We start from the raw sequence: 24,352 nt of genomic DNA, 5'->3' as shown, positions 1-24,352 counted from the left end.
AGGGATCCACAGGAGGTGTGTAGAGGGGGAGGGGAAGCTGCCTCTGGTGATCTATTCCAGTGCTAGGGGCAACTGTGAAAATCAGGTCTGGGGTAATAGATAATGTAGTAGATCTGTGGACAGCCTATCTGGTCTTCTGGCAGATATGGCAAGTAGTTGAGCAGGGATTGTCTGCCTGAGTTAGGGGCTGCAACACAGAGATAAGGTGAGAAAGGATCAGGTGGGGATGGTCTTGCATCCACAGGAGACATGGACTGGGGAGAGGAAACTGCAGCTGGTGTTCTGTTGCAGCTCCAGGGGCAACCCTGAATATTGGCTCTTGGGTAACAGTGGGGAAGATCCATGGGCTGCCTAACTGATCCCATGCCCAATATCTTAATATTGATTCATCAGATTCCCAGGGATTATTTATTTACTTACTTCTTTATTTACATTTTTGTTGTTGTTAATCTGTGAAAGACTTACAGTTTATTGGATAAAAAGTATTATGTGGGCTAGGGATGTCACTCAGCAAGTATTTTTTTGGGGGACGTTGATCTGAGTTCATACACCAGTACCCAAGTGGGAAGGCTCATAGCCACTGGCTACTTCAGTTCCAGGGGATCTGAAACCCTCTTCTCCCATGTGTCACCTGTACACACTGGGAAAACATTCTCTCTCTCTCTCACACACATACAAACATATGCATAAAAATGAGGAAAGATTTGTTTTCAAAACCACATATGACTTAAAAAGCGATTAGAGCTAAACAAGTTGCTTTACGTGTATCATACAAATCATACAATGTTTATTTAAAAATCTGTTATCTTGCATTTGGTTTGGAAACATTTTCATTTTCTCACTCTGTTGCACACTTACATCCTATCTTCACTCATAGGAAACAAAATGGTTTCTAAGTAATCCTAACAGACATGCTTTTCTTTATCAAAAGAGAATGAGATACTTTCAGTAGTCAAAACTATTTTCTACAATGTAAAAATATCAGAAAGCTTCAAGCAAATCTACCCAATTTTATTTGAACATCCCTCCTCACCCTACCCATTTCCTATTATTGGCAAAGGAGAGAACACAGCTGGAGTGATGGTCAGTGATTTTCTTTATTTTGATTTTGGCGAGAATCTTGTAGCTCTTGTCTAAGGGACCATGTTAAATTTGTAGGTGTCTTTGTGTCTCCTTTTATCAGTGGTGCCATCTATGTTGTGGGATTTTATTAGTTATAATTTATATTGATGTTTCTCTGAAAATTATGAACCTTTACTTATTTTTGTATTCTGAAAAATTACTCTAAGTTCCCTGAGTTTTTGTTGATTTGGGGACTTTCTCTGGAGAAACAGTTTTTTTCTTCTTAATCTTAGAGGCTTGCCTCTCCTTATTTCTGACCATTAACAACAACAACTTGTAACCAACCCTCCTAAACAATGACAACTATCTCAAACCTGAAACCCATTAAAAGACCAAAAAACACCCACCCACCCCACATCTTGGGAATGTGGGTATCGTGTTCTTAAAATTGCTTCCTGCTGTTTGTGGGCAAAGGCATCTTTAGGGGGTTCCAAAAAGAAAAATTTGGGGTTAATTCTCAAGTGCTGGGAGAAGTAGCTATGTCATTTGTTGTCCACTCTCTGCATAATGCCAAAGTGCAGGGCATATCTCAAGTCCTTGTTTGAGTAGTCTGTGAAGTTGGATTATCTTAGCTAGCCATCTCAAAATTGTTCTGAGCATTGTAGTCCAAAGCTGATCTTTGGGTGATGTTTTTCAGCTTAGTGGTATTATTATTGTCTACATGGAATTGTTGTTGTGGGGCCCCATCATATTTCTGGAGACTTCAAATTCACTGTTAGGCCTGGACATGATTCCATGCAGAAAAATGATAGAGACTTGAACACAAAAACATGTATAGGCAGCTAAATAAAATCTTTTTTTCTAGAATTAGTACTCTAAATGACCATTAATATCATAACAAAGTTTTATATATATATAAAATACTTATAAATTTTGATATAAAATTCATACCTTAAGAAAAGTTTAAAGAATCAAAATAGAAGCAAAGAATTGAGATTAGTGGCAATAGAAGAGTCCCTTAATTTTTGCATTTTCTTCTTTCCCATATCAGAAGATGGCTCTTTCTTCTGACATGATACAGAAATTTTGCATTTCCCTTTTAACAACATGCTTGGGTTTAGAGAAGGAGAGAGCCATTTTCCAACTCCAAAGCCAGCCTTAATTTTTAATTGGACTGGGACTACAAAAAGTCCATTTATGTTATGTGTCTGTAGAGAAGAGCAGAAACAAACATTTAGGAAGACATAAAATTTTACATATAATATACCATTAGGCCAATTGTAAGAAATTGTAAGAAATTTGTGAAGGATTCTCTGGGGTCCTGTATAACTTTTATGAATGACTCAATTTTTTTTCTGCTTCCTCAATTCTGTCCCATGCATTCATGGCTGCCATGCAGCATAGAATTAAGGTTTGGTTATCATATAAACATCGTCTTTGTATATCAGTGTATTTGCCTTCTCCAAGAAGCTGATCCTGTAAAATCTTCACACCTCTGGTTCTACATTGGTGTTCTATTGTTTTAGCCTCCTCTTCAAATGGTGTTCTCCACTGTAATTGTGCTCCAGACTCCAGGACAGCTGTTACCAATTCTTTCCAATCCTGAGGAATAATCCTACTACTAGTTGACCATGAATTTAACAATTGCTTTACAAATGGAGAATGCATGCCATATGATACTATAGCTTCCTTAAATCTCCTTAAAGCTAACATTTTCATGGATTCCAATTAGCTTGTACATGCCCTTGAGCAGGTAGTTCCTGTAAGGTTACTGGGTAGATTAAGTTTGGTTGTTTGAAAACAGGCTGTCTCTCTGTAACCATTAATTCAATCCTGAAACAATTTCACCTTTAAATTCTTGTGTCTGGGTCTGAATTTCTCTATAAGTCATTTTAACAGGTTTTTCTAAAGTCAATCTTGAGTTAGTTTCACCTTTGAATTTTTCTGTCTGGGTCTGAATTTCTCTATGATTCACTTTAAAAGGTTTTTCTAAAGCTTTTATCTTGGCACTTAAATTGACCAACCTTTTAAATACTAAAATAAGGATAATTAAACAAATAACATTCATAATTGATGTACATACATCCCATCAATATTAATTATCCTCTCATTTAATTGTTCCATTTTTAGACTGCCTAATGTGCTATCAAACAAAGACTAATTTCCTTCCATTGTAAAAATGTTTCCCATTTTTTAATGTGGGGAAAAATTCTCTTTTAACTAGTTTCTCCCTTTAATATATCTTAATTGACTTACCTAGTCTGTATAGAACAGTAGAAGTCCAAGGAAATTTCAAAGCAGCTACCTAGCATGGTGGCAGTCTGAAATGGGAATTGAGAGAGAGAGAGAGAGAGAGAGAGAGAGAGAGAGAGAGAGAGAGAGAGAGCCTACTACCCACCAGGAGAAAAATCTGGCCACATGCTCAGGCCTGACCATACCAGGCCTGAGCCAGGGACTCTGTAAACCCACAAGCAGTGCAGCCACTTGCAGCTCCTGCCCCTTGCAGCTCTGGCCATGGGCTATGGTGATATTTTATTTGTACTGAAATGTGATTTTATTTGTATGTTAATAAATAAAGTTGCCCATGGGTCAGAGCTATTAGAGCCATAGCAAAAGCTGGGCGGTGGTGGTGCATGCCTTTAATCCCAGCACTTGGTAGGCAGAGCTAGGTAGATCTCTGTGTGTTCAAGGATACAGCCAGCATTGGAGACACATGCCTTTAATCTCAATACCAACCATAGAAGACCTGGAGGTCTGTACAGACAGGCAGTGACGAGGCAGTCATGTGGTTGTGTTTACAACCAGTGAGAAGACAGAACAGAAAGTCTATATAAAGACAAACAGACAGGAAGTAGGTCTCTTGGCTGAAGAGGAAAGCTGCAGCAGGAAGGGTAAGGCTCTTAGCTCTGACTTCTTGGGCTTTCATCTCTGCATTGGCTCTGTGTTTCTCATTTAATATGATGGTTACTTCTACATTTGGTACCCAACATGGCAAGAATCTGTATGTGTAACCAACTCTTTTTAAATAAAAAACACAGAACCAATGCAAAGAAGAAAGCCAAGAGGTCAGAGCTAAGAGCTAAAACCTTGCCCTTCCTCCTGCGGTGGTCCTACCTCTCCGAACCAGAGCTACCCCTGTGTTAAAGTCTTTTTATAGAGTTCCTGTTCTGCCTTCTCATTGGTTGTAAACCCAGCCACATGACTGCTGTATGTCACGGCCTGTCTGTATAGACCTCCAGGTTTTCTATGATTATTATTGAAATTAAAGGCATGTGTATCCAATACTGGCTGTATCCCTGAACACACAGAGACTTACCTAGCTCTGCCTACCAAGTGCTGGGATTACAAGCATATACCACCACTGCCCTTCTTTCCTATGGCTTGCTAATAGCTCTGATCCCCAGGCAACTTTATTTATTAACATACAAATAACATTTTAATACAAATAAACTATCACCATAAGAATCCATTAAAAACTGCTTGGCTTGGCTTGGCAGCAGGTCTGGTTTCCCGCCTGGGCAGCCCAGCTCCCTAGCTTGGGCCCAGGTCGGCTTGGTCTCAGGCCAGACCGATCGTAGCCCCAAGCAGTTAGCTGCAGCTGGAGCTATTTGCTTAAAGCCGGTGCTACAAACAACTCAGGCCTGCCCTGCCGAACAGGGCCTCTGCCTGTAAAGCCAACACTTGTGGTCGGAGCTTAAGTAAACTGGAGCCTAGGCTTGACTTGACTCAAGCAGGAACACATGGCTGGATTTAAGCTTTTAGCCAGAACTTGTGCGCTCTCTCTCTCTCTCTCTCTCTCTCTCTCTCTCTCTCTCTGGATTCACACCTTAGACACTAGGTGGCTGTTTTGAAATTCTCTTGGATTTCTACTGTTCTATGCAGACATGGTAAGTCAATTAAGATATCAGAGATTTTAAAGGAAACTATTTAAAAGAGAAATTTTTTCCACATTTAAAAAAAAAGGGTTTTAGTGTACATTGAAAGAAAATTGGGCTTTGTTTGAAATTTTAGGCAGTCTGACAATGGAACAACTATATGAGAAGATTAATGTTGATTGAATTATGCACTTTATTACTTTTCTTATCCTCATTTAACTATTTAAAAAGATAGTCAAAATTTAAGTGAAAAAATTTAAGTGCCAGGATAAAAGTTTTAGAAAAACCTGTTAAACCTTTAAAAATGAATTATAGAGAAATTCAAATTCAGACAGAAGAAATTAACAATGAAATTGTTTCAAGATTGGATCATAAAGTTACAGAAAGAAAGCCTGTTTTCACACAATCACCCTTAATTTATCCGGTATCCATACAGCAGTTACCTGATCAAGTGAATACACAAAATATTTGGGCTCCAATTGAAATGTTAGATTTAAGAAGGTTTAAGGAGGCAATAGTGCATTCCCCATATGTAAAGCAAATGTTAAACACCTGGTCAACTTGTAATAGGATTATACCACAGGACTGGTGGGAGTTGGCACATGCTGTTCTGGAACCCGGACAGAGGCTCCAGTGGCAAATGTGGTTCAAAGAGGAGGCTAAAAACATAGAAAAACAATGGAGGGATAAAGGAATACAAGTCTTCCAGTATCACCTTGTTGGAGAAGGCCAATATGCTTCAGCACAAACACAATGTTTATATGATGTCCAAACCTTAATTCTATGTCGAATGGCAGCCTTGAATGCATGGGACAGAGTTGAGGAACCAGGAAAGAAAACTGAGTCATTTACAAAGATTATACAGGGCCCAAAAGAATCTTTCACTGAATTTTTACAAAGACTGGCTTCAGCAGTAAAGAGAGTGGTCCCGGATTCAGAAGCTAGTCAGATAATAATTGAATCTTTGGCCTTTGAGAACATGAACGCAACATGCAAAAGAATAATCAGGCTGTTAAAGGCAAGATCTGCACCTTTGGAAGATTGGATTAGAGACACGGTTAATGTTGAGGCTCATGACCATGATGATATGTGGGTAGGAGAAGCAATTTCAAAAGATTTGAGAAATGTTAAATGTAGCTTGAGTTTTCCTGCCTGGCCCCCAGTCAGGACAAATCTCTCTCACCTGCCAGTCCCACAGCCACTCAAACTCGACCAAGTAAACACAGAGACTTATATTGATTACAAACTGTATGGCCATGGCAGGCTTCTTGCTAACTGTTCTTACAGCTTAAATTAATCCATCTCTATAAGTCTATACCTTGCCACGTGGCTTGTGGCTTACCGGCATCTTCACATGTTTTTTGTCATCGTGGCATTTGGCAGTGTCTCTCTGACTTAGCCTTCTACTTTCCAGCTTTATTCTCCTCCTTATCCTGCCTACACTTCCTGCCTAGCCAATGGCCAATCAGTGTTTTATTTATTGACTAATTAGCAACACATTTGCCATACAGAACATCCCACAGCACTTTCCCCTTTTTTTTCAAAAAGGAAGGTTTTAACCTTAACAAAATAAAATTACATATAATTTGGGAATTTGGGCGTAGCTTCTCTTACTACTTACTGCTGGAGGGGGGCGCTGTATCTTATGGGGACACAAAGAAAATTTTAGAATTATGGAATAGTCCATGAGGGTGTATCGTCTGAGCCAGTTGCCTTCAAATCGTTCTGGATGTTGGATCATCTGGGCCATGGTGTCATCGGAGACCTTTCAGGAGGTCTTGGCTGGTCAAACCTGATGTATCTTAATCTTGAACAAATCCATAGCCTCTGGCTTTCTGTGGGAACAAAAGCAGAGTCTCCTTTCCAAAGCAACACATCCTTACATCCAAATTTTGAAGTCAAGGTACCTTTAAAATATACATTTTGGCATAACTCAACAGCTTTTACAATAAAATGTTTGTCTGCAGTTAGAAATCCCAAAGACAGCACAATCCAGATTCTCTGTGTAATATTCATCTTTACATGGCTTATTTTTTATATTAATTTTACTGTCTCTTTAAAGACTTTATATTTTAAAACTATGTATTTGTTTATATAACTGTATATATCACCTTTTTTGTCTCTTTCAAGCCTTCGTATATTTTACACACATTGTAAACTATTACATCTGAATCTGTCTTATTGTGAATCTATTGCTTTAAACTGCAGCAATTGTGGCTGCTGGCTCTGCCCACCTCAGCTTCCCAACATGGCAGTGGTAGTTTACCATCAGCTCTGGGAGCTATCATGGGTCTAGGCTTTTATCCAAGCAGCGTGTAGCCCAGAAACCTCTTTTTTTGTTTTGTACTAGCAAAGGCTAAATCCACCATGCAGCTTAATGTGCCACTTGCAGAGGCCTCATTCCTGCCAGATGGCGGCAGATCGAGCGTGCACGCGCGCACGCTAGGAACTCACCAGTAGCTCAAACCGGCAGCTGCCACTCATTTGAGAGAGATAATTAGGAACTGTTTTTAGCTCCATTTTAGAATCTTTTTTCTCAGTTTTTAGGTGGAAACTCTTGCCACCACGTTGGACACCATTTGTAGTTTGATTTTTCCTGCCTGGCCCACAGTCAGGACAAATCTCTCTCACCTGCCAGTCCCACAGCCACTCAAACCTGACCAAGTAAACACAGAGACTTATATTGATTACAAACTGTATGGCCAAGGCAGGCTTCTTGCTAACTGTTCTTACAGCTTAAATTAATCCATCTCTATAAGTCTGTACCTTGCCACGTGGCTCGTGGCTTACTGGCATCTTCACATGTTGTTTGTCATTGTGGCAGCTGGCAGTGTCTCTCTGACTCAGCCTTCCACTTCCCAGCTTTATTCTCCTCCTTGTCCTGCCTACACTTCCTGCCTAGCCAATGGCCAATCAGTGTTTTATTTATTGACTAATTAGCAACACATTTGCCATACAGAACATCCCACAGCAGTTAAATGCTTTGGATGTGGAAAGCAAGGACATTTGAAAAGGGACTGTAAACAGGTCATTCCTAAAAACAATGTTTCTTCAAGGAACAATGGCAACAGAATGCCCCTTCCTTCTGGAATATGCAGAAGGTGTGGTAAGGGAAAACACTGGACCAACGAATGTAGATCAACCAGGGACAGGCAAGGTAATTCTTTGCCTCGGTCTTTGGGAAACTCCCAGAGGGGCCTCAGGCAGGCCCCTACAGCAAATCAAGTTCAAACCTTTCCTGCAGTCATAGAGGAAACCCCTACTCAGAGCAATTAAATAACCAAATGCCTATTGGAATAAATCATGTTGCTTGGGATGATGAAACAGAGAGAATAGAAAATTCAGGAGAAAATATAAGGAAAATTTTTTGCAAACTTCTATTAATGAACAAAGACCAAAATTAACAATAAAAATAAATGGTGTTTTGTTGTCTGGTCTGGTAGACACAGGTGCAGATGTTACCATAATTGCCCCAGAATTTTGGTATCCAACTTGGCTTCTTCAGGAGGTAAATGTTCAACTGTTAGGAATTGGGACATTATCTCAAGTGAAACAGAGTGCAAGATGGCTCGAATGTATAGGTCCAGAAGCAAAGAGAGGAAAACTAAAACCATATGTGGCTAACATAGCCATGAACCTGTGGGGTCGAGACTTGTTACAACAATGGAATACTCAGATTAACATCCCTCCAACCTCAGAAACAAATCATAAACTAGCACATGTTTCTGAGAGAAATATTAGAAGATATTATTCTAAAGAGTTGTCACCAGCCATCCATGTTATACAAGAACAAAGCACAACAACTGATAATCTTCCAAAGACACCAACAGCTCTACCTTTAAAATGGTTAACAGACAAGCCTGTATGGGTTCAGCAATGGCCTTTAACAACAGAGAAACTCCAGGCTTTAGAAGAGCTGGTAGAAGAACAGTTAAATGCTCATCATATTGAAGAATCAACCAGCCCTTGGAATTCTCCTGTATTTGTTATTAAAAAGAAATCTGGTAAATGGAGAATGGTAACAGACCTTAGAGCAATTAACAAAGTAATTCAGCCAATGGGCTCTCTACAATCTGGAATTCCTTTGCCTACTCTGTTAACCAAAAGGATGGCCTCTCATAGTTATTGATTTAAAAGACTGTTTCTTTTCAATACCTTTACAAGAAAAAGACAGAGAAAGATTTGCTTTCACAGTGCCTACTTATAATAATTCTCAACCAGTTAAAAGATTTCAATGGAGGGTCCTCCCACAGGGAATGTTGAATAGCCCAACCCTGTGCCAATATTTTGTACAACTGCCATTGGAAGTGGTATGTAAAAAATTTCCGAAATCTATAATTTATCATTATATGGATGATATTTTACTAGCTGACTCAAATACAGATACTTTAGAGAGAATGTCTCTGTTAAAATGAAACAGTTTTTTGCTTATTACAATATAAAGCATATTATATGTATACCACATAATCCTACAGGTCAAGCAGTTATAGACAGATCAAACAGAACTCTAAAGGATGTGCTAAATAAACAGAAAGGGGTAACAAAAATCCCCAGAAATTGACTGCATAATGCTCTATTAACTTTGAATTTTCTCAATGCCAATGAGAAAGGAACAACAGCTGCAGAGAGACATTGGATAATAGAAAAAACTACAGAATTAAATCAGCCTATATACTTTAAGGATGTGCTGACCTCAGAATGGAAACCAGGATATGTGTTATGTTGGGGATGAGGTTTTGCTTTTGTTTCTACAGGAGAAGATAAGCTGTGGGTACCATCAAAATTGATAAAGGTTCAATTTGAACAAGAGAGACCTCTTAATTAGAGGAGGTGATAGTTCATCAACCATCATGAACATCCAATTTAAACTAACTTATACCAGTAACACATGCCTTTTCATTTAATCAGATAATAACCTGCCAAAAAGGAACATCCCCAAAATTAGTCTTAGGGAAAGGATTTTGTTTTTGTCTTTTAGGAGAATGAAGGTTAAGGAATCTGAAGAACACTGGACAAATGAGACAACTGAAGAAAAGGGACAAATCATCTATCCCAGGAAACAGAGTAATGTTTAACACAGTAAAATGGCCTATGGGTATATCACCTAAAAAAAAATTCATGAGTCTTCCTAAATGTTTGTTTCTGCTCTTCTCTAAAGAAATTTAACACTATTGGTCTCCTTGTAGTCCCAGTTCAATTAAAATTTAAAGCTGACTTTGGAGTTGGAGAATGGCTTTCTCCTTCTTTAAACTCAAGCATGTTGTTAAAAGGAAAATGCAAACTCCCTGTATCATGCCAGAAGAAAAGAGCCATCTTCTGCTATGGGACAGGAGAAAAGCCAAATTAATTAAGGGACTATTCTATTGCTAATCTCAACTCTTTGATTCTATTCTAATTCTTTAAACTTTTCTTAAAGTATGAATTTTATATCAAAATTTACAAGATTAATATATATACAGATATATAAATTTTAAACTTTGTTAAGATATGAATGGTCATATAGAATATTAATTCTAGAAAAAAAGCTTCAATTAGCTGCATATATATATATGTCTTTGTGTTCAAGTCTCTTATCAGTTTTCTGCAGGAAATCATGGCCAGGCCTAACATCAACTGAAGTCTCCAGGAAGAAGATGGGGCTCCACAACAACAACAATTCCACATGGACAATAATATTATCACTAAGCTGACAAACATCATCTACAGATCAGCTTTAGATTACAAAGTGCTCAGAGCAATTTTAAGAGAGCTAGCTGAGATGATCCAGTCTCAAAGACTACTTGAATAAGGCCTTGAGATAAACCCTGAACTTTGGCATTACACACAGACTGGATAATGAAGGATATAGTTACCTTTCCTAGAATTTGACAATTAACCTAAAATTTTTCTTTTCAGGATAAAGATACCTTTGCCCATTCCAAGCAGGAAGCAATTTTAAGAATACAACGCCCACATTCCCAAAGAGGTGGTATGGGGTGGGTGGTTTTTGGTCTTTTAATGGGTTTTGGTTCTGGGATAATTTTCATTGTTTAGTGGGGCTGGTTACAAGTTGTTGTTAAGGGTTAGGAAAAGGGCTAAGCAAAGGAGATTAGATTTAAGGTTCTTGTTTAAAAAAAGAAAAAAAAAAGAAAAGACAATTACTAGTTTTAAATACTTTACATTGGATTGGATTGTTTTATATTATATACAAATTATATATATTGAAATTGATATTGTTAGAGAATGCTATATGTATATTTCTAATTGTACTTATACTGTTCATTTAACAATGTAATGCGATTTTCTGATCCTTGAATGTTATTACTACCAACTATTAGGATATAAAGAAATGAAAGTAGTTAGACATTATAATAGAACTTGTAGTAATATTAGCATGTTTTCAAGATTGAGCAGATATATTTTAGATAGACAGGTCATCTTCAAACCCTTCAGAGATCTACAGAATATAGCATTTAAAATGTTTTAATAACTTAGAAAATTTTTCTTTTTTGTTATGACTATGAGACATGTCGGCTCCTGGCAGTACCAATGTACTTCAGAGAGAATATGGGCATTGAAGAAACTGCATATGGAGTTAACTTTCATTGTGGCAAAAGTTAGCCACTGAACAACAATGTATCCTCAAATCAACTGCTGACAAACAGGACAGACAGGACATGAAACAAAGGACTAACGATTCTTGCCAAAACAAGTGTGGTTATGGCTTTATCAAAAGGCATCCTCTTAAGCCAGGACAATATGGCATCATCCCTGAAGTGGCCTTCACAATACGGAAAAGGTACAGTGCCCTTTTTTTCTAAGGCAGATGAACAGGCAGTGGGCCAATGGCTTCTGATGTGCAATGGAACAGCAGCTGAAACAGTTATTCTTGAAGAGTAATTAAGCTCACGCCTCTCAGTAGTAGAATGGCATTTAATAGAGGGATGTGGACAAGAATGGGATGCTGAGATGAAGCCACACACACACATAGCCAAGAAGAATGGAAAGCTGAATTAAAAAAAAAATCAACAAATTCCAGAATTTAAAATCCTGAATCATGACATGACACTAATGGAATTCAGGTGTTTCTGGTACATGGACTTCTCTCACCAAATGTGAGGTTAAACTGTTGATCTTGTATACATCCTAGTTCACAAATGAGTCTGTCAGATATGCTAAGCCTATAGGCTGAAGATGATGCCCCAACACTGTGGAGAAACCTCAGGTGACTGTCCGGGCAGCTGGCTATTTCTGTCAACTCATTTTTTTTGGAAGCTGCTTGCATGCACTTTCTGTTTTTATTTTTTTATTAGGTAATATTATTTCCTTCTTGGGTCTCTGGGGGAGTTGAAGATTAGTTAGTTAGAGTTGAAGATTAGTTAGTTATAGTTGAAGATTAATTAGGATAGAAAGTGAATTAGATACATTTTGGACTTACCAAAACAGAATAGATAATGGAATTATTTTCTCTGAATTTGTCAAATACAAATGGACTAGACATTGTTTAGGTATTTATTACTTGTATATATTGTATATAGTTATTGTACTTTTGTATATAGTTTTTCTTAAACCTTTTTCCTTTTTTCTTTTTATTAAAATAGAAAAGGGGAAATATGGTGATATTTTATTTGTACTGAAATGTGATTTTATTTGTATGTTAATAAATAAAGTTGCCCATGGGTCAGAGCTATTAGAGCCATAGCAAAAGCTGGGCGGTGGTGGTGCACGCCTTTAATCCCAGCACTTGGTAGGCAGAGCTAGGTAGATCTCTGTGTGTTCAAGGATACAGCCAGCATTGGAGACACATGCCTTTAATCTCAATACCAACCATAGAAGACCTGGAGGTCTGTACAGACAGGCAGTGATGAGGCAGTCATGTGGTTGTGTTTACAACCAATGAGAAGGCAGAACAGAAAGTCTATATAAAGATAAACAGACAGGAAGTAGGTCTCTTGGCTGAAGAGGAAAGCTGCAGCAGGAAGGGTAAGGCTCTTAGCTCTGACTTCTTGGGCTTTCATCTTTGCATTGGCTCTGTGTTTCTTATTTAGTAAGACAGTTACTTCTACAATGTGCTTTGGCTGATTTGGGGCCCACAAGGCCACAGCTAAGTGGCTTTTTAAAAATGAATTCCTGCCCCACAGTTGGATACCAAATGTAGACAAATTTCTAAGTGGTCTTTTAAAATAAAAAACACAGAACCAAATATAGGGGTGAAAGCCTTAGAGATCAGCGAAATAGAAATAGCCACCAGGTAACCTTACCTCACCACACCACAGCTTCCAAAGTGTGTTACTTCCTGTCTACCTATGCTTTTATTGCCTTGCTCTTCTGCCCTCTCATTGGCTCTTAGCACAGCTACCTCATTTCCTTGTCATTACCTGTCTGTACAGACCTCCAGGTCTCTATGGTTGGTACTGGGATTAAAGGCTTGTGTCACCATGCTTGGCTCTATTCCCTAGTATGGCCTTGAACACACAGAGACTCTGCCTGTCAAGTGATTGGATTAAGGGCACATGCTACCACTGCCTGACTTTCGTGTTTACTTAAAATGGCTTGCTATTTCCTCTGATCTCTGGGCAAACTTTATTTATTAACATACAAATAAAATATTACCACATGTGGATCTGGACCTTGATTGCATTCTGGTTACTTTAGCCTCTATGCATTCCCCTTTAGGGATTATCATGCAGAGGGAAGATATTATTTTAGAATGAATACTTTTACTACATAAACAGAGTAAAAAAAAAAATACAAAACTTACATGAAAATTGTTTCTGAGTTTATTCTAAAAGGAAAGTTGAGACTTTGTCAATTAGTAGGAATGGACCAAACAGCAGTTGTTGTACATTTTACTAATGCTGAAATTTCCTCTTTATGGGCAGAAAATGAACATTGGCAAAGAGCTTGCAGTAATATTTTGGGAAAGATTAACAACAGATATCCCAAAAGCAAGAGACTTCATTTCATAAAAAGAACTAGTTGTGTCCTTCCCCACATTGTGAGGGGAACACCAATCTCTGGAGCTCCTACATTCTATACTGATGGAAATAAACCAGGAAAAGCAGGCTATAAATCAGGTAGTGTAAGTAAAGTGGCTCAAAGCCATTATGATTCTGTGCAAAAGTCAGAATTATATGCCATTCTCATGGTCTTAATTAGTTTTACAAAACCTCTCAATACATTTACTGTCTCTTAATATGCAGAAAGAGTTGTTTTACACAGTGAAATCACTGAGCTTATTCCTGATGATTCAGAATTAACTTCATTATTTATACAATTACAAGAAATAGTGAGGAATAGGAATCATCCCTTACATGTAACACATATCAGATTCCATATAGGTCTGCCTGGCTCTCTAGCACAAAGTAATGATGAAATTGATCAGTTATTAGTAGGAAATGTGCTGGAGGCCTCAGAATTTTATTAAAAAATGCCATGTCAATAACAAAGGTTTGAAAAAGGATTTTTTCATCACTTAGCAACAAGCCAAGAAAATTAGAAGGAAATGTCCTACTTGTTCTTTATACAACCAAACTCTACTACCTGCAGGAAGTAACCCAATGGTACTCAAAGAAATAAAATTTGGTAGATGGATGTGTTTCATTTTGTAGAATTTGGAAAATTAAAATATTATACCATACCACAGACACATATTCAGGATTTCAATGGGCAACTGCTTTAAGTTCTGAAAAGGCTGATTTTGTAATCACACATTCATTAGAAGTTATGACCATCATGGATACACCTGCACAAATTAAAACTGACAATGCTCCAGCATATGTCTCTAGTAAAATGAAACAGTTTTTTTTGCATATTTCAATATAAAGCATATTATGGGTATACCACTCAATCCTACAGGGCAAGCAGTTTTAGAAAGATCAAATCCAACTGTAAAAGTTATGATTAATAAACAGAAAGTAGTAATAAGGACCCATAGAAATAGATTGCATAATGCTTTATTTACTTTACATCTTCTAAATGCTAATGAGAAAGGTACAATAGGTTCAGAGAGACACTGGATAATAATAAAAAAACTACTGAATTAAATCAGCCTATATACTTCAAAACTTTTTGACCTCAGAATGAAAACCAGGATATGTGTTACATTGTGGAAGAGGTTTTGTTTTTGTTTCTACAGGAGAAGAAAAACTATGGATATCATCAAAATTGATAAAGATTAGATTTGAACAAGAAATTAGAAAAGGTGGTAGTTCATCAAATAACATGACCATTTAATCTAAACTAATTTATATGACTAACAAATGCTTTTCATTTGAACAGATATAACTTCCCAAACTTAGGATTGGGGCTGGGTTTTGTTTTTTGTCTTTCCAAGAGAATGAAGGCATCGAGCTAAGGAATCTGAAAACCACTGGACAAATGAGACATGTGAAGAAAAAGAACAAATTACAAAGAAGAAAATGTCCCAAGAAAAACATTAAATTGGCCTATTGATATATCATATCTCCAACAGGATAAAATTTTGTAAATCTTCCCAAATGTTTGCTTCTGCTGTTCTATATAGACACACAATGCAAATGTTCTTTTACCTATTACATTCCAACTTGTCATGTTAGGTATGTTTTCAAGGTCAAACAGATATATTTTGAATAGGTGGTATTCAAACATGTGTTCTTCAAACACCTCAGAGATCTACAGAATATGGGATTTAAGATGTTTTAATAACATAGTTTTTTTTTTATGACAATGAAACATGTTTGCTCCTGGCAGCACCAATCTACTTCAGAGAACATGATGGGCATTGAAAAAAGTCCATATAGAGTTTACTTTCTTTGTGGCAAAAGGTAACCTTGTCTTGACTGCTGGCAGTATGTTGTCTGAATTGGGTAAACAGGACACAAAAGAAGGTGACTGCCAAATTTTGCCAAGACAAGGTAGGACAGACCTTCAGAATATCATGCTTCACAAAAAAAATCTGTCAGATATTCTAAGCCTGTAGGTCAAAGATGGATGTCCCAATGTTGCAGAGGAAACTTGGGTTACTGTCCAGGTAGCCAGTTGTTTCTGTCATTTCTCACATTCTTTGAAAGTCATTTGCTTGCACTTCCTGTTTACTCAGATAATTTTATTTCCTTCTTGGGTCTCTGATGGAGTTGAAGACTAGATAGTTATAGTTTTTCTTGTTAAAAAATTCAGAAAAGTAACTCACCAGGAGGTGTAAAATATATAAAATTGAGAGACATAAAAACGTAGTTTTGGGTTGGTAATACAGATTAAGATAGATGGTGAATTAGGTGCAACCCTTTGGACTCACCAAGATAGGATAGATAATGGAGTATTTTCTCTGAATTTATCAAATGTATATGGACTGGACATTGTTAATGTAATTCTTGACTGTATACATTGTATATAGTTAGTGTGCTTATTGTATACAGATTTTCTAGTTATAATCTTCTCTATTTATTTAGACACAAAGGGGAAATGTTGTGATATTTTGTTTGTTTTCTGACTAGTAAAGCTTGTCTGAAAATCAGAGGGCAGAGCTAGCCACTATTTAACCATAAAGGTCTGGAGGTTGGTACATAGAGGAAACACTAGTGACAACATGGGGTGGAGACAGGAAATGATAAGGCAGGTGTAGACAGGATCTCAGGCTTTCAGTATGAGGATTCAGAGAGGTAAGATGTGACTGTGACTGCTCCCTTGCTTCTATGATTTTTAAGCATTTACCTAGATATCTAACTCTGGGTTTTTGTTGTTAAGACTAATTAGTCCTAACTAATTAGGATCATGCTTTAATCCATCACAATTTAGAAACCTAATTTGGGGGAATCCATGTTGTACTGGTTCTAGAAACAAGAAAGATGCAAAATTTAAAGTCATGGAGTCTTTCTCTGTGGTTTCAGTTCAGCATTGTTCCACCCACCTATGTATGGCCGAGTTAGACCCCTAGTGAGGAGACTGGGAGTTTATTGCATGAAGCTGTGAAGATAAAGCCTGAGTTGTACTTTGAGATGACAAGGTTGAGATACTTAAGCTATGAAACATCTGCCACAGAGAGCTGTATATAGGGAGTAGAAGTAACCCAAAAGAGAGATGTGTGAGAAGTTGCAGAGAAAGGGCCATCTAAGTTCTTTGAGACTGAAATCCCATGTGTCTGACACAGGGCTACAGGATTTGTTGTTTGCCCTCCTGGGTTTTAATCTTGCCTTGGTCCAGTCTTCCATCACTGTGTCTCCATTCCTCTTTTTTGGAATTTAAATTTGTATTCTGTGCCATTGTATGTTGGAAAGATGTGATCTGTTTTCTGATTTTACAAGATGTCACAGTCAAGTGATTGTCTTGAGTGTCTGAAGACACTTTGGACATTTGAACAGTGTAGGGGTTGTTGCAGACTATGAGGATCATTGAAGTTAGGCTTAATGCATTTCCATCATGGGATGACAATGAGCCTTCAGTCACCTGGGTCAGAACATAGTCGATTGAATGAAAAGCTCCCAGATAGGATGGTGTATTTAAATACTTGCCTCTCCTTGGTTGTTTTCATGTGATGGTTGGGGAACCTTTTGTAGGAGAAGCCTTTCAGGATGAAATTCCTTATTAGGGATAAGATTTGTTTGTCTATAGCCTCTACCCACTTTCTGTTCATTGTATCTACCATTTTGTTGTTGAAAATGATAAGGTGGCTTCCTTCTTGTTCTGTCATGCCTTCACCACCATTATAGAAGGTATCACTAAATCACATAAGATACAGTTGAAACAATTGCTATTCAATGCTAAGATATTTTATTGGCCTATATTTTGTTTTTTAAATTTTTTTTTGCTTTTATTTATTTTCTTTTTTGAAGACAAGGTTTGTCTTCATAGTCCTGGCTGTCCCAAAAGTACTTCTGTATACAAGGCTGGCCTCAAACTCAGATCCAAATGATTCTAGGTTCCGAGTACTGGGATTCAAGGTGGGCCAACATGCTTGGGTGGTTTTTTTGGGGGGGTTGGTTTTTAATGTTTGTTTTGTTTTTATAATATTGGCTGACAGGCCTTGAATGGAGTTTTTTGTACATGTCAAGCATATGCTGTTGTGCTGAGCTTCTCCCACATCTTGAATTTTGAAATCTGGCAGAGGGTGTCATTCTCTTTTCCAGGATGGCAGTATTCATAACATTAATACTCTCTGTACCTTCTGGGACATTGGATTGCAGGTGTATGATGTTCTTTCTACCTATTGTGTTTGTTTTGAATTCTTTTGAATGAATTTTGATAAGACAAAAATCAATCAAACAAAAAAGGTTAAAAGAAATCAGAGGTTTTGCGCCGGGCGGTGGTGGCGCACGCCTTTAATCCCAGCACTTGGGAGGCAGAGCCAGGCGGATCTCTGTGAGTTCGAGGCCGACCTGGGCTATCAAGTAAGTTCCAGGAAAGGCGCAAAGCTACACAGAGAAACCCTGTCTCGAAAAACCAAAATAAAATTTAAAAAAAGTATAAAAGAAATCAGAGGTTTTTACTGAAGTTTCTACAAAGACTTATGCATTTACTTCAGTTCTATATTTGTCTTCCAGAAACCTGAAGTGTTCTAGTTTAAACTATAACATGAATAAGATCTCACTAAAAGGCGATGTCTATTTAAACAGTTACAAATGGACAGATGAAAACATTAGCAATGTAAATGTTGATCATAAATAAATAACATAGGACAAGAGGCATAGCTCAGCATTTAAGACCTCTTGCTTATCTTCCAGATAGATGGGTCTTATTAATATGTAACTCTGGCTGCCTTGGAGCTCACTATGGGGTAGTATCCAATTCAATTAGATTCACCTTCCTCTGCCTCACGAGTACTGGGATTAAAGTAATGAACCAATACACCCAGCTTGCCCATCTCGTTTCTACTTAGTAATTGTTCATACAATTTCTTTGATGTATAATCAGTGCCATGGATCTGGATGCTTCTCTCTATGTTTATTAATTGGTGTTTCTCTTTCAAGGCTATATCATATTCAAAGGGCCAAGAAATGACACATATGAACCTCCTATTCAGTTTCCTTCTAAAATTACTTGGAGATTACATTATAACTTCTGTGTCATGGAATAAGTGTAGGGAGCACCATAATTATATGAATATATTGTCAAAGAAGTATAAACCTACAATGCTGTCAGTACCACACTTCTACCCCACACATGTATGGGATATTTTAGAATGCAGTGACCTATGAAGATGTGCATGTCTACTTTACTTGGGAAGAGTGGGCTTTGCTGAATCCTTCTCAGAAGAGTCTCTACAAAGATGTGATGCTGGAGACCTACAGGAACCTCACTGCTACAGGGAAGACTGTGAATTTTTCTTCACATTTTAAAATAAGGAGATGACTATTTCTTGGTTATTGATACTCTTTTATAATTTTGATTGAGGAAGAGGAAGAATGAGGTGAATAAATCAGGAAGAATGAGGTGAATAAATCAGGTGTGGGTCTAATGATTACTGAAGATAGTAACTTGAGTATTGCACAACTTCCAATAATATGTCATACATTTTCTGGTACTATATTTTGGGCTACAGTTGGAAAGACCATAATATTGCAGAACACTGTGAAAGTTCTAGAAGATATGGAAGGTAATTTTCATGTGCAAGTGTATATAAATGTGCTTCTGAAGAAATTTTAATGTGTCCTGGAAACTTTAAAGAAAAGCAACAGTGTAAATAAATAGTTTTTAAAAACAGCTTAAAGTGTATTGATGATTATTAAATTCTCACAAAACCATGTACTTCAATGTCAGGCAAATGATATGGGTTTACAAGGCATTCCTCTAATAAAGAAGACAAGGAAACAATGCCTTAACAGATATTGAATCATAGCTCCATGAGAGCTGTGCTGTAGAACTGCCAATCTGTTTAATTTCACACCACTCCGATATTGTCAAAAGTATATGTGTTGAGTATGTGAGACGTATATGTCCAAAACCTTCTAATAAGTAGATAGTTCATAGTAAAGCTGGTGTTACTCATATACTTGTGACTTTGCTAATTTTAGTGAGGGGGCAGTTTATACAACTCAAAAATGTTGTTGTGGAGAAACCTTAATTCCCATGCCACATGTCTTTGTGGAACCAAAAGACAAACTGTGTGAATGCAATGTGGAAAACTTTTGTCATTTTTCCTGTAATTGGTATATTATATGTCACTCTAGATACAAGCCATGTGAGCATAGGAATATGGAAAGAAGCAACATCTCTCTTTCTCTCTCCCAGAACAATTAGAAGATATTTAGCAGTCACATTTGAGTAGACTTGTTCAATGTGATACAAATTTATAATTATTTGATTTTATTTTATTGGGAATATATCAACAAACTCACACTGCAGAAAAACCCTGTGAGTTTAGGAATGTATAAATACTTCTGTTTGTTCTGGTTTACTTTTCAAATGTAGTATGACTCACAGTATAGGAAAATTTATGAATGCACTAAGTGTGGTAAAGCTCTAAGTTCTTCCAGTTCTCTTCAAATATGTGAAAAATGTCATATAGAAAAGAGATGTTATAAATGTGAGCCATGTAATAAAGGCTCTTACCATCACAAGTATCTTCAAAGATGCAAAACAACCCTTAAAGAAGGGGAGCACCATGAGTGTAAACACAGTGGTAAAACCTTAAGATCTGATTCTTCTTTACAGTTAGACAAAATTGTCTAAATTTTTAAAAGATTCCACAGTATAATGAATGTGGTAAAGTTTTTCCATGTGCCAATTATCATTGCAGGCACAAAAGAAATCATACTGGAAAGAAACTCTATAAATTTATTCAATATGTTAAAGAGTTTATGCCTCCTGTAAGGAAAGAAAAGGAACTTGCAGGCTTGAAGATGGACTTGTCTGAATGGGAAGGTATTCTGCTTCCCTGAAGCTTGCAAAAGCCTCAGTTGGGAGTCTGGAATGATATTAACTCCAGATGACATCCAGATTGTCAGGAGATTCTGAGACTTAAACAGAAGTCACTCCAAGGGTGGGGCAATCAGGCATTTATGAAGAGCTATGAAGTTTGAAGGAACTGTTAGGGAGGGAGCTTTAGGTGTAAAAGCCAGAGGATCAAATGGCCAGAGAGCAATTCTTCTGGGTTACTGGAGGACAAGCTGGCTCCTACTGTGCTCTCTGTATGAACTCAGCTTGGTGGATTGTAGGGGTCCAGCTCCCATCTTTTCAAGGGTTATTAGGTGGAGCAGAGATGAATTAAGAAATATTAGGTAGAAAGAGAGACCTACCTGAGGAGAAGAAAGACAGAAACACAGGATAGCTTTGGGAGGGCCTGGATCAATACTCAACAGCCTCATATTAAAAAAGGGCTTTTTTAATATGCCAAGGGGAGAGGCAAAAGACCTCTCCTTTGCAAGATTAAAGCACACCATACAGCCAACTGTAGACCCTTCCAAACACCTGGTAAACACACCCATAGCCAGGCTCCTTATAGAGCCCTGATGGGTAAAGCAAGCTCAGATTCTCTGACCATGAGTAAGTTCTTACTAGATAGCCTCTGTTGGCTCCCACAGGTCCACTTTTTTAATAATATGTGAGGGTTCAGAACTTAACTCTATGCAACTCTGAAGCCACTTTTCCACTAAAAGCTTGCAAATAGCTGGAATAATTATAGCAATACTCCTGCTCCTTATGGCTGCCACATCTTCCAGTAAAGAAGTAGAGAATGATCAAGATGGAATGGCCTTTTTGAATGGGTCTTAAGATAACTATAGTAGGCTTAGCTGCACCAAGCCCTTTTTTAAAAATCAATAAACTCTTGTTGCAACTACATCAAATAAATCAGTAAACTCCTGAAACAACCACATCAAATCTAAAGAACTCCTTAGCATCACCATACCATGGTTCATCAATATCAACAGGTTGACATAATTCTAGCATGACTATTATAATACATAATTACAATTCTCATAAACTTACATCCAAAAGCAAACTCTCAATAGAATCATTTGCACTACAAATGTTAGCAATCATCCAAAAACAATATCTTATTAAAAGTACACAAAACATAGGGTACATTAATGCAAGTTAGCATTAATCCACTTAAGAAAATATTTTTTTAATTAAAGAGACTGAGGAATATTAATTCCCCCTTTTCTTTTTATTTTTTTAAGGCTTCATCTTGAGTCTGGGTAGAAAAAACAAATGTCTCCATCTCTGCACAAAACAGTTACATTTTTTACACAAAACAGTTTGTGAGTCACCAAAGTTAATAAAACATATGCATATACAAAACAATTCATAAGTTATCACAGTTGATAGAGTATATATGTTTTGTTAAAGTCAATATTGTCCCATTGCAATTGAATCATTTCTGTCCATCCTATTTCTTAAATCTGAAAAGTTCAATCTGACAGTTCTGTTACCATTCTTAAAGTTCCTCTGAATGTTTGCAATCAGAGCCTGGCTTGTCAGCTGCCCTGAAGTCCCTGTATAGCTGTCTGTTAGTTATTTAGCGGCGCTCTTACTCTGTGAGGAAATGTCACAAAACAGGACAGAATCTGCTAATGAGAGTTTTATTAAGATGAAAGGGACAGGCGAGTGGTCAGGCCTGTGGGAAAGACATGTGTGTGGAGAAGAAAGAGAGGAAGCTGGGAATATGGCACTGGCTTATAAAGGCTGGGTGGCATACGTGCATACACAGGTCGACGTAACTACTCCGTGCCTGCGCAGATCACATGGCTGCGTTGCGTGCTCTTACACAACCATGCAAAGTCATGGGATCCTGGTCACACGAGATGCCTTGACCTGGAAATGGCTATTTTGACCTGGAACTGGCTAGGTGGAAGTGTCCAGGTCCACCGGGCATATGCAAACACGCCCAACCATGGGGGTGTGTTGTGAACCCATCACTGTCCAAGTTGTAATGACTCTGAAGCAAACAGCTTCAAATATGGGGAGTCCCATAACCAAAACTTTTTTTGCAGTTCTTTTACATGAAACTCAGTTCAAACAAGCATCTCTGAAACCTCACTCTCAGCTACAGAGGCGTTTTTCAGTTAGCTTTCCCCTAGGCGAAAACTGCTCCAGGGCAAAAGCTGCTAGCTGAGCAGTGCAGAGTCCTCTCCAAGAAAGCACTCCTTGCAGCCAGCATGAACCATAAAGCTGACTCTCAAAGGAGCCACATACTGGCCCACCACTAGCAAACAGAAACTATGTGGATTTTGGCTCCTGGCTTCCTTCAGCTTTAATAGTTCTAGTCTGTTTGTGTCTCCTGTAATCTGATTGTCCTCCCAGGACCCCCTATGTCCTGAGGCCCTGAGGGCTCTCTCAAGCCTTGCATTGAATGACTGAATGCTGCCCACTGCTTTGAGCTCTCAAGCAGCACCTTGGGTCCAGGAGGAAACCCAGTTGCTGACAGTCATGGCTGCTGCACTCTGGCTGCCATTATCTTCTTCAGTCCTTGCTTGCAAGGCCAAACACTGCCTCAGGGCCCCAGGCTCTGCCACATTCTGCTGCTGGGAGCTGGGGCTGCATCATTCTCAGCAGTTAGTCCAGCTGCTTCTGCTCACGCCTGCTGTGGGATGTTCTATATGGCAAATGTGTTGCTGATTAGTCAATAAATAAAACACTGATTGGCCATTGGCTAGTCAGGAAGTGTAGGCGGGACAAGGAGGAGAATAAAGCTGGGAAGTGGAAGGCTGAGTGAGAGAGACACTGCCAGCTGCCATGATGACAAACAGCATGTGAAGATGCTGGTAAGCCACAAGCCATGTGGCAAGGTATAGATTAATAGAAATGGATTACTTTAAGCTGTAAGAACAGTTAGCAAGAAGCCTGCCATGGCCATACAGTTTATAACCAATATAAGTCTCTGTGTTTACTTGGTTGGGTCTGAGAGGCTGTGGGACTGGCAGGTGAGAGAGATTTGCCCTGACCATGGGCCAGGCAAGAAAAACTTAAGCTACATATGGCGTCCAATGTGGTGGCAAGAGTTTCCACCTAAAAACTGAGAAAAAAGATTCTAAAACGGAGCTAAAAACAGTTCCTAATTGTCTCTCTCAAAGGAGCGGCAGCTGCCGGTTTAAGCTACTGGCGGGTTCCTGGCATGCATGCTCGACCTGCAGTATGGCAGGAATGAGGCCTCTGCAAGTGGCACATTAAGCTGCATGGTCGATTTAGCCTTTGCTGGTACAAAACAAAAAAAGAGGTTTCTGGGCTGTACGCTGCTTGGATAAAAGCATAGACCCATGATAGCTCCCAGAGCTGGTGGAAAACCTACCACCACCATGTTGGGAAGCTGAGGTGGGCGGAGCCAGCAGCCACAGCTGCTGCAGTTTAAAGCAATAGATTCACAATAAGACAGATTCAGATGTAATAGTTTACAACGTGTGTAAAATATACGAAGGCTTGAAAGAGACAAAAAAGGTGATATATAGAGTTATAGAAACAAATACATAGTTTTAAAAAATAAAGTCTTTAAAGAGACAGTAAAGGTAGTATAAAAAATAAGC

General features: G+C 38.2%; 1 protein-coding gene across 1 annotated transcript; it reads left to right on the top strand.

Annotated features, from left to right (window-relative positions):
* Positions 1-17,274: 17,274 nt before the first annotated feature.
* Positions 17,275-20,129, top strand: LOC131895321 (zinc finger protein 431-like). The gene is made up of 4 exons (XM_059245764.1): positions 17,275-17,343; positions 19,071-19,192; positions 19,420-19,484; positions 20,038-20,129. Exons 1-4 carry the CDS (start codon positions 17,275-17,277, stop codon positions 20,127-20,129), a joined length of 348 nt encoding a protein of 115 aa, XP_059101747.1.
* Positions 20,130-24,352: the final 4,223 nt, after the last annotated feature.

This window comes from Peromyscus eremicus, chromosome 18 (assembly GCF_949786415.1).
Source record: "Peromyscus eremicus chromosome 18, PerEre_H2_v1, whole genome shotgun sequence".
In the NCBI taxonomy this organism is placed as follows: domain Eukaryota; kingdom Metazoa; phylum Chordata; class Mammalia; order Rodentia; family Cricetidae; genus Peromyscus; species Peromyscus eremicus.
This window is presented reverse-complemented; position numbering and strand designations above follow the sequence as displayed.

Excerpts from the sequence above, each read along its gene's own strand:
- LOC131895321 (XM_059245764.1), top strand. The coding sequence starts at position 17,275 with ATGAGGATCATTGAAGTTAGGCTTAATGCATTTCCATCATGGGATGAC. Across the intron at positions 19,193-19,419 it reads ACCTACAGGAACCTCACTGC|TTTGGGCTACAGTTGGAAAG; the intron begins TACAGGGAAGAC and ends CTGGTACTATAT. Across the intron at positions 19,485-20,037 it reads AAGTTCTAGAAGATATGGAA|GGTATATTATATGTCACTCT; the intron begins GGTAATTTTCAT and ends TTTCCTGTAATT.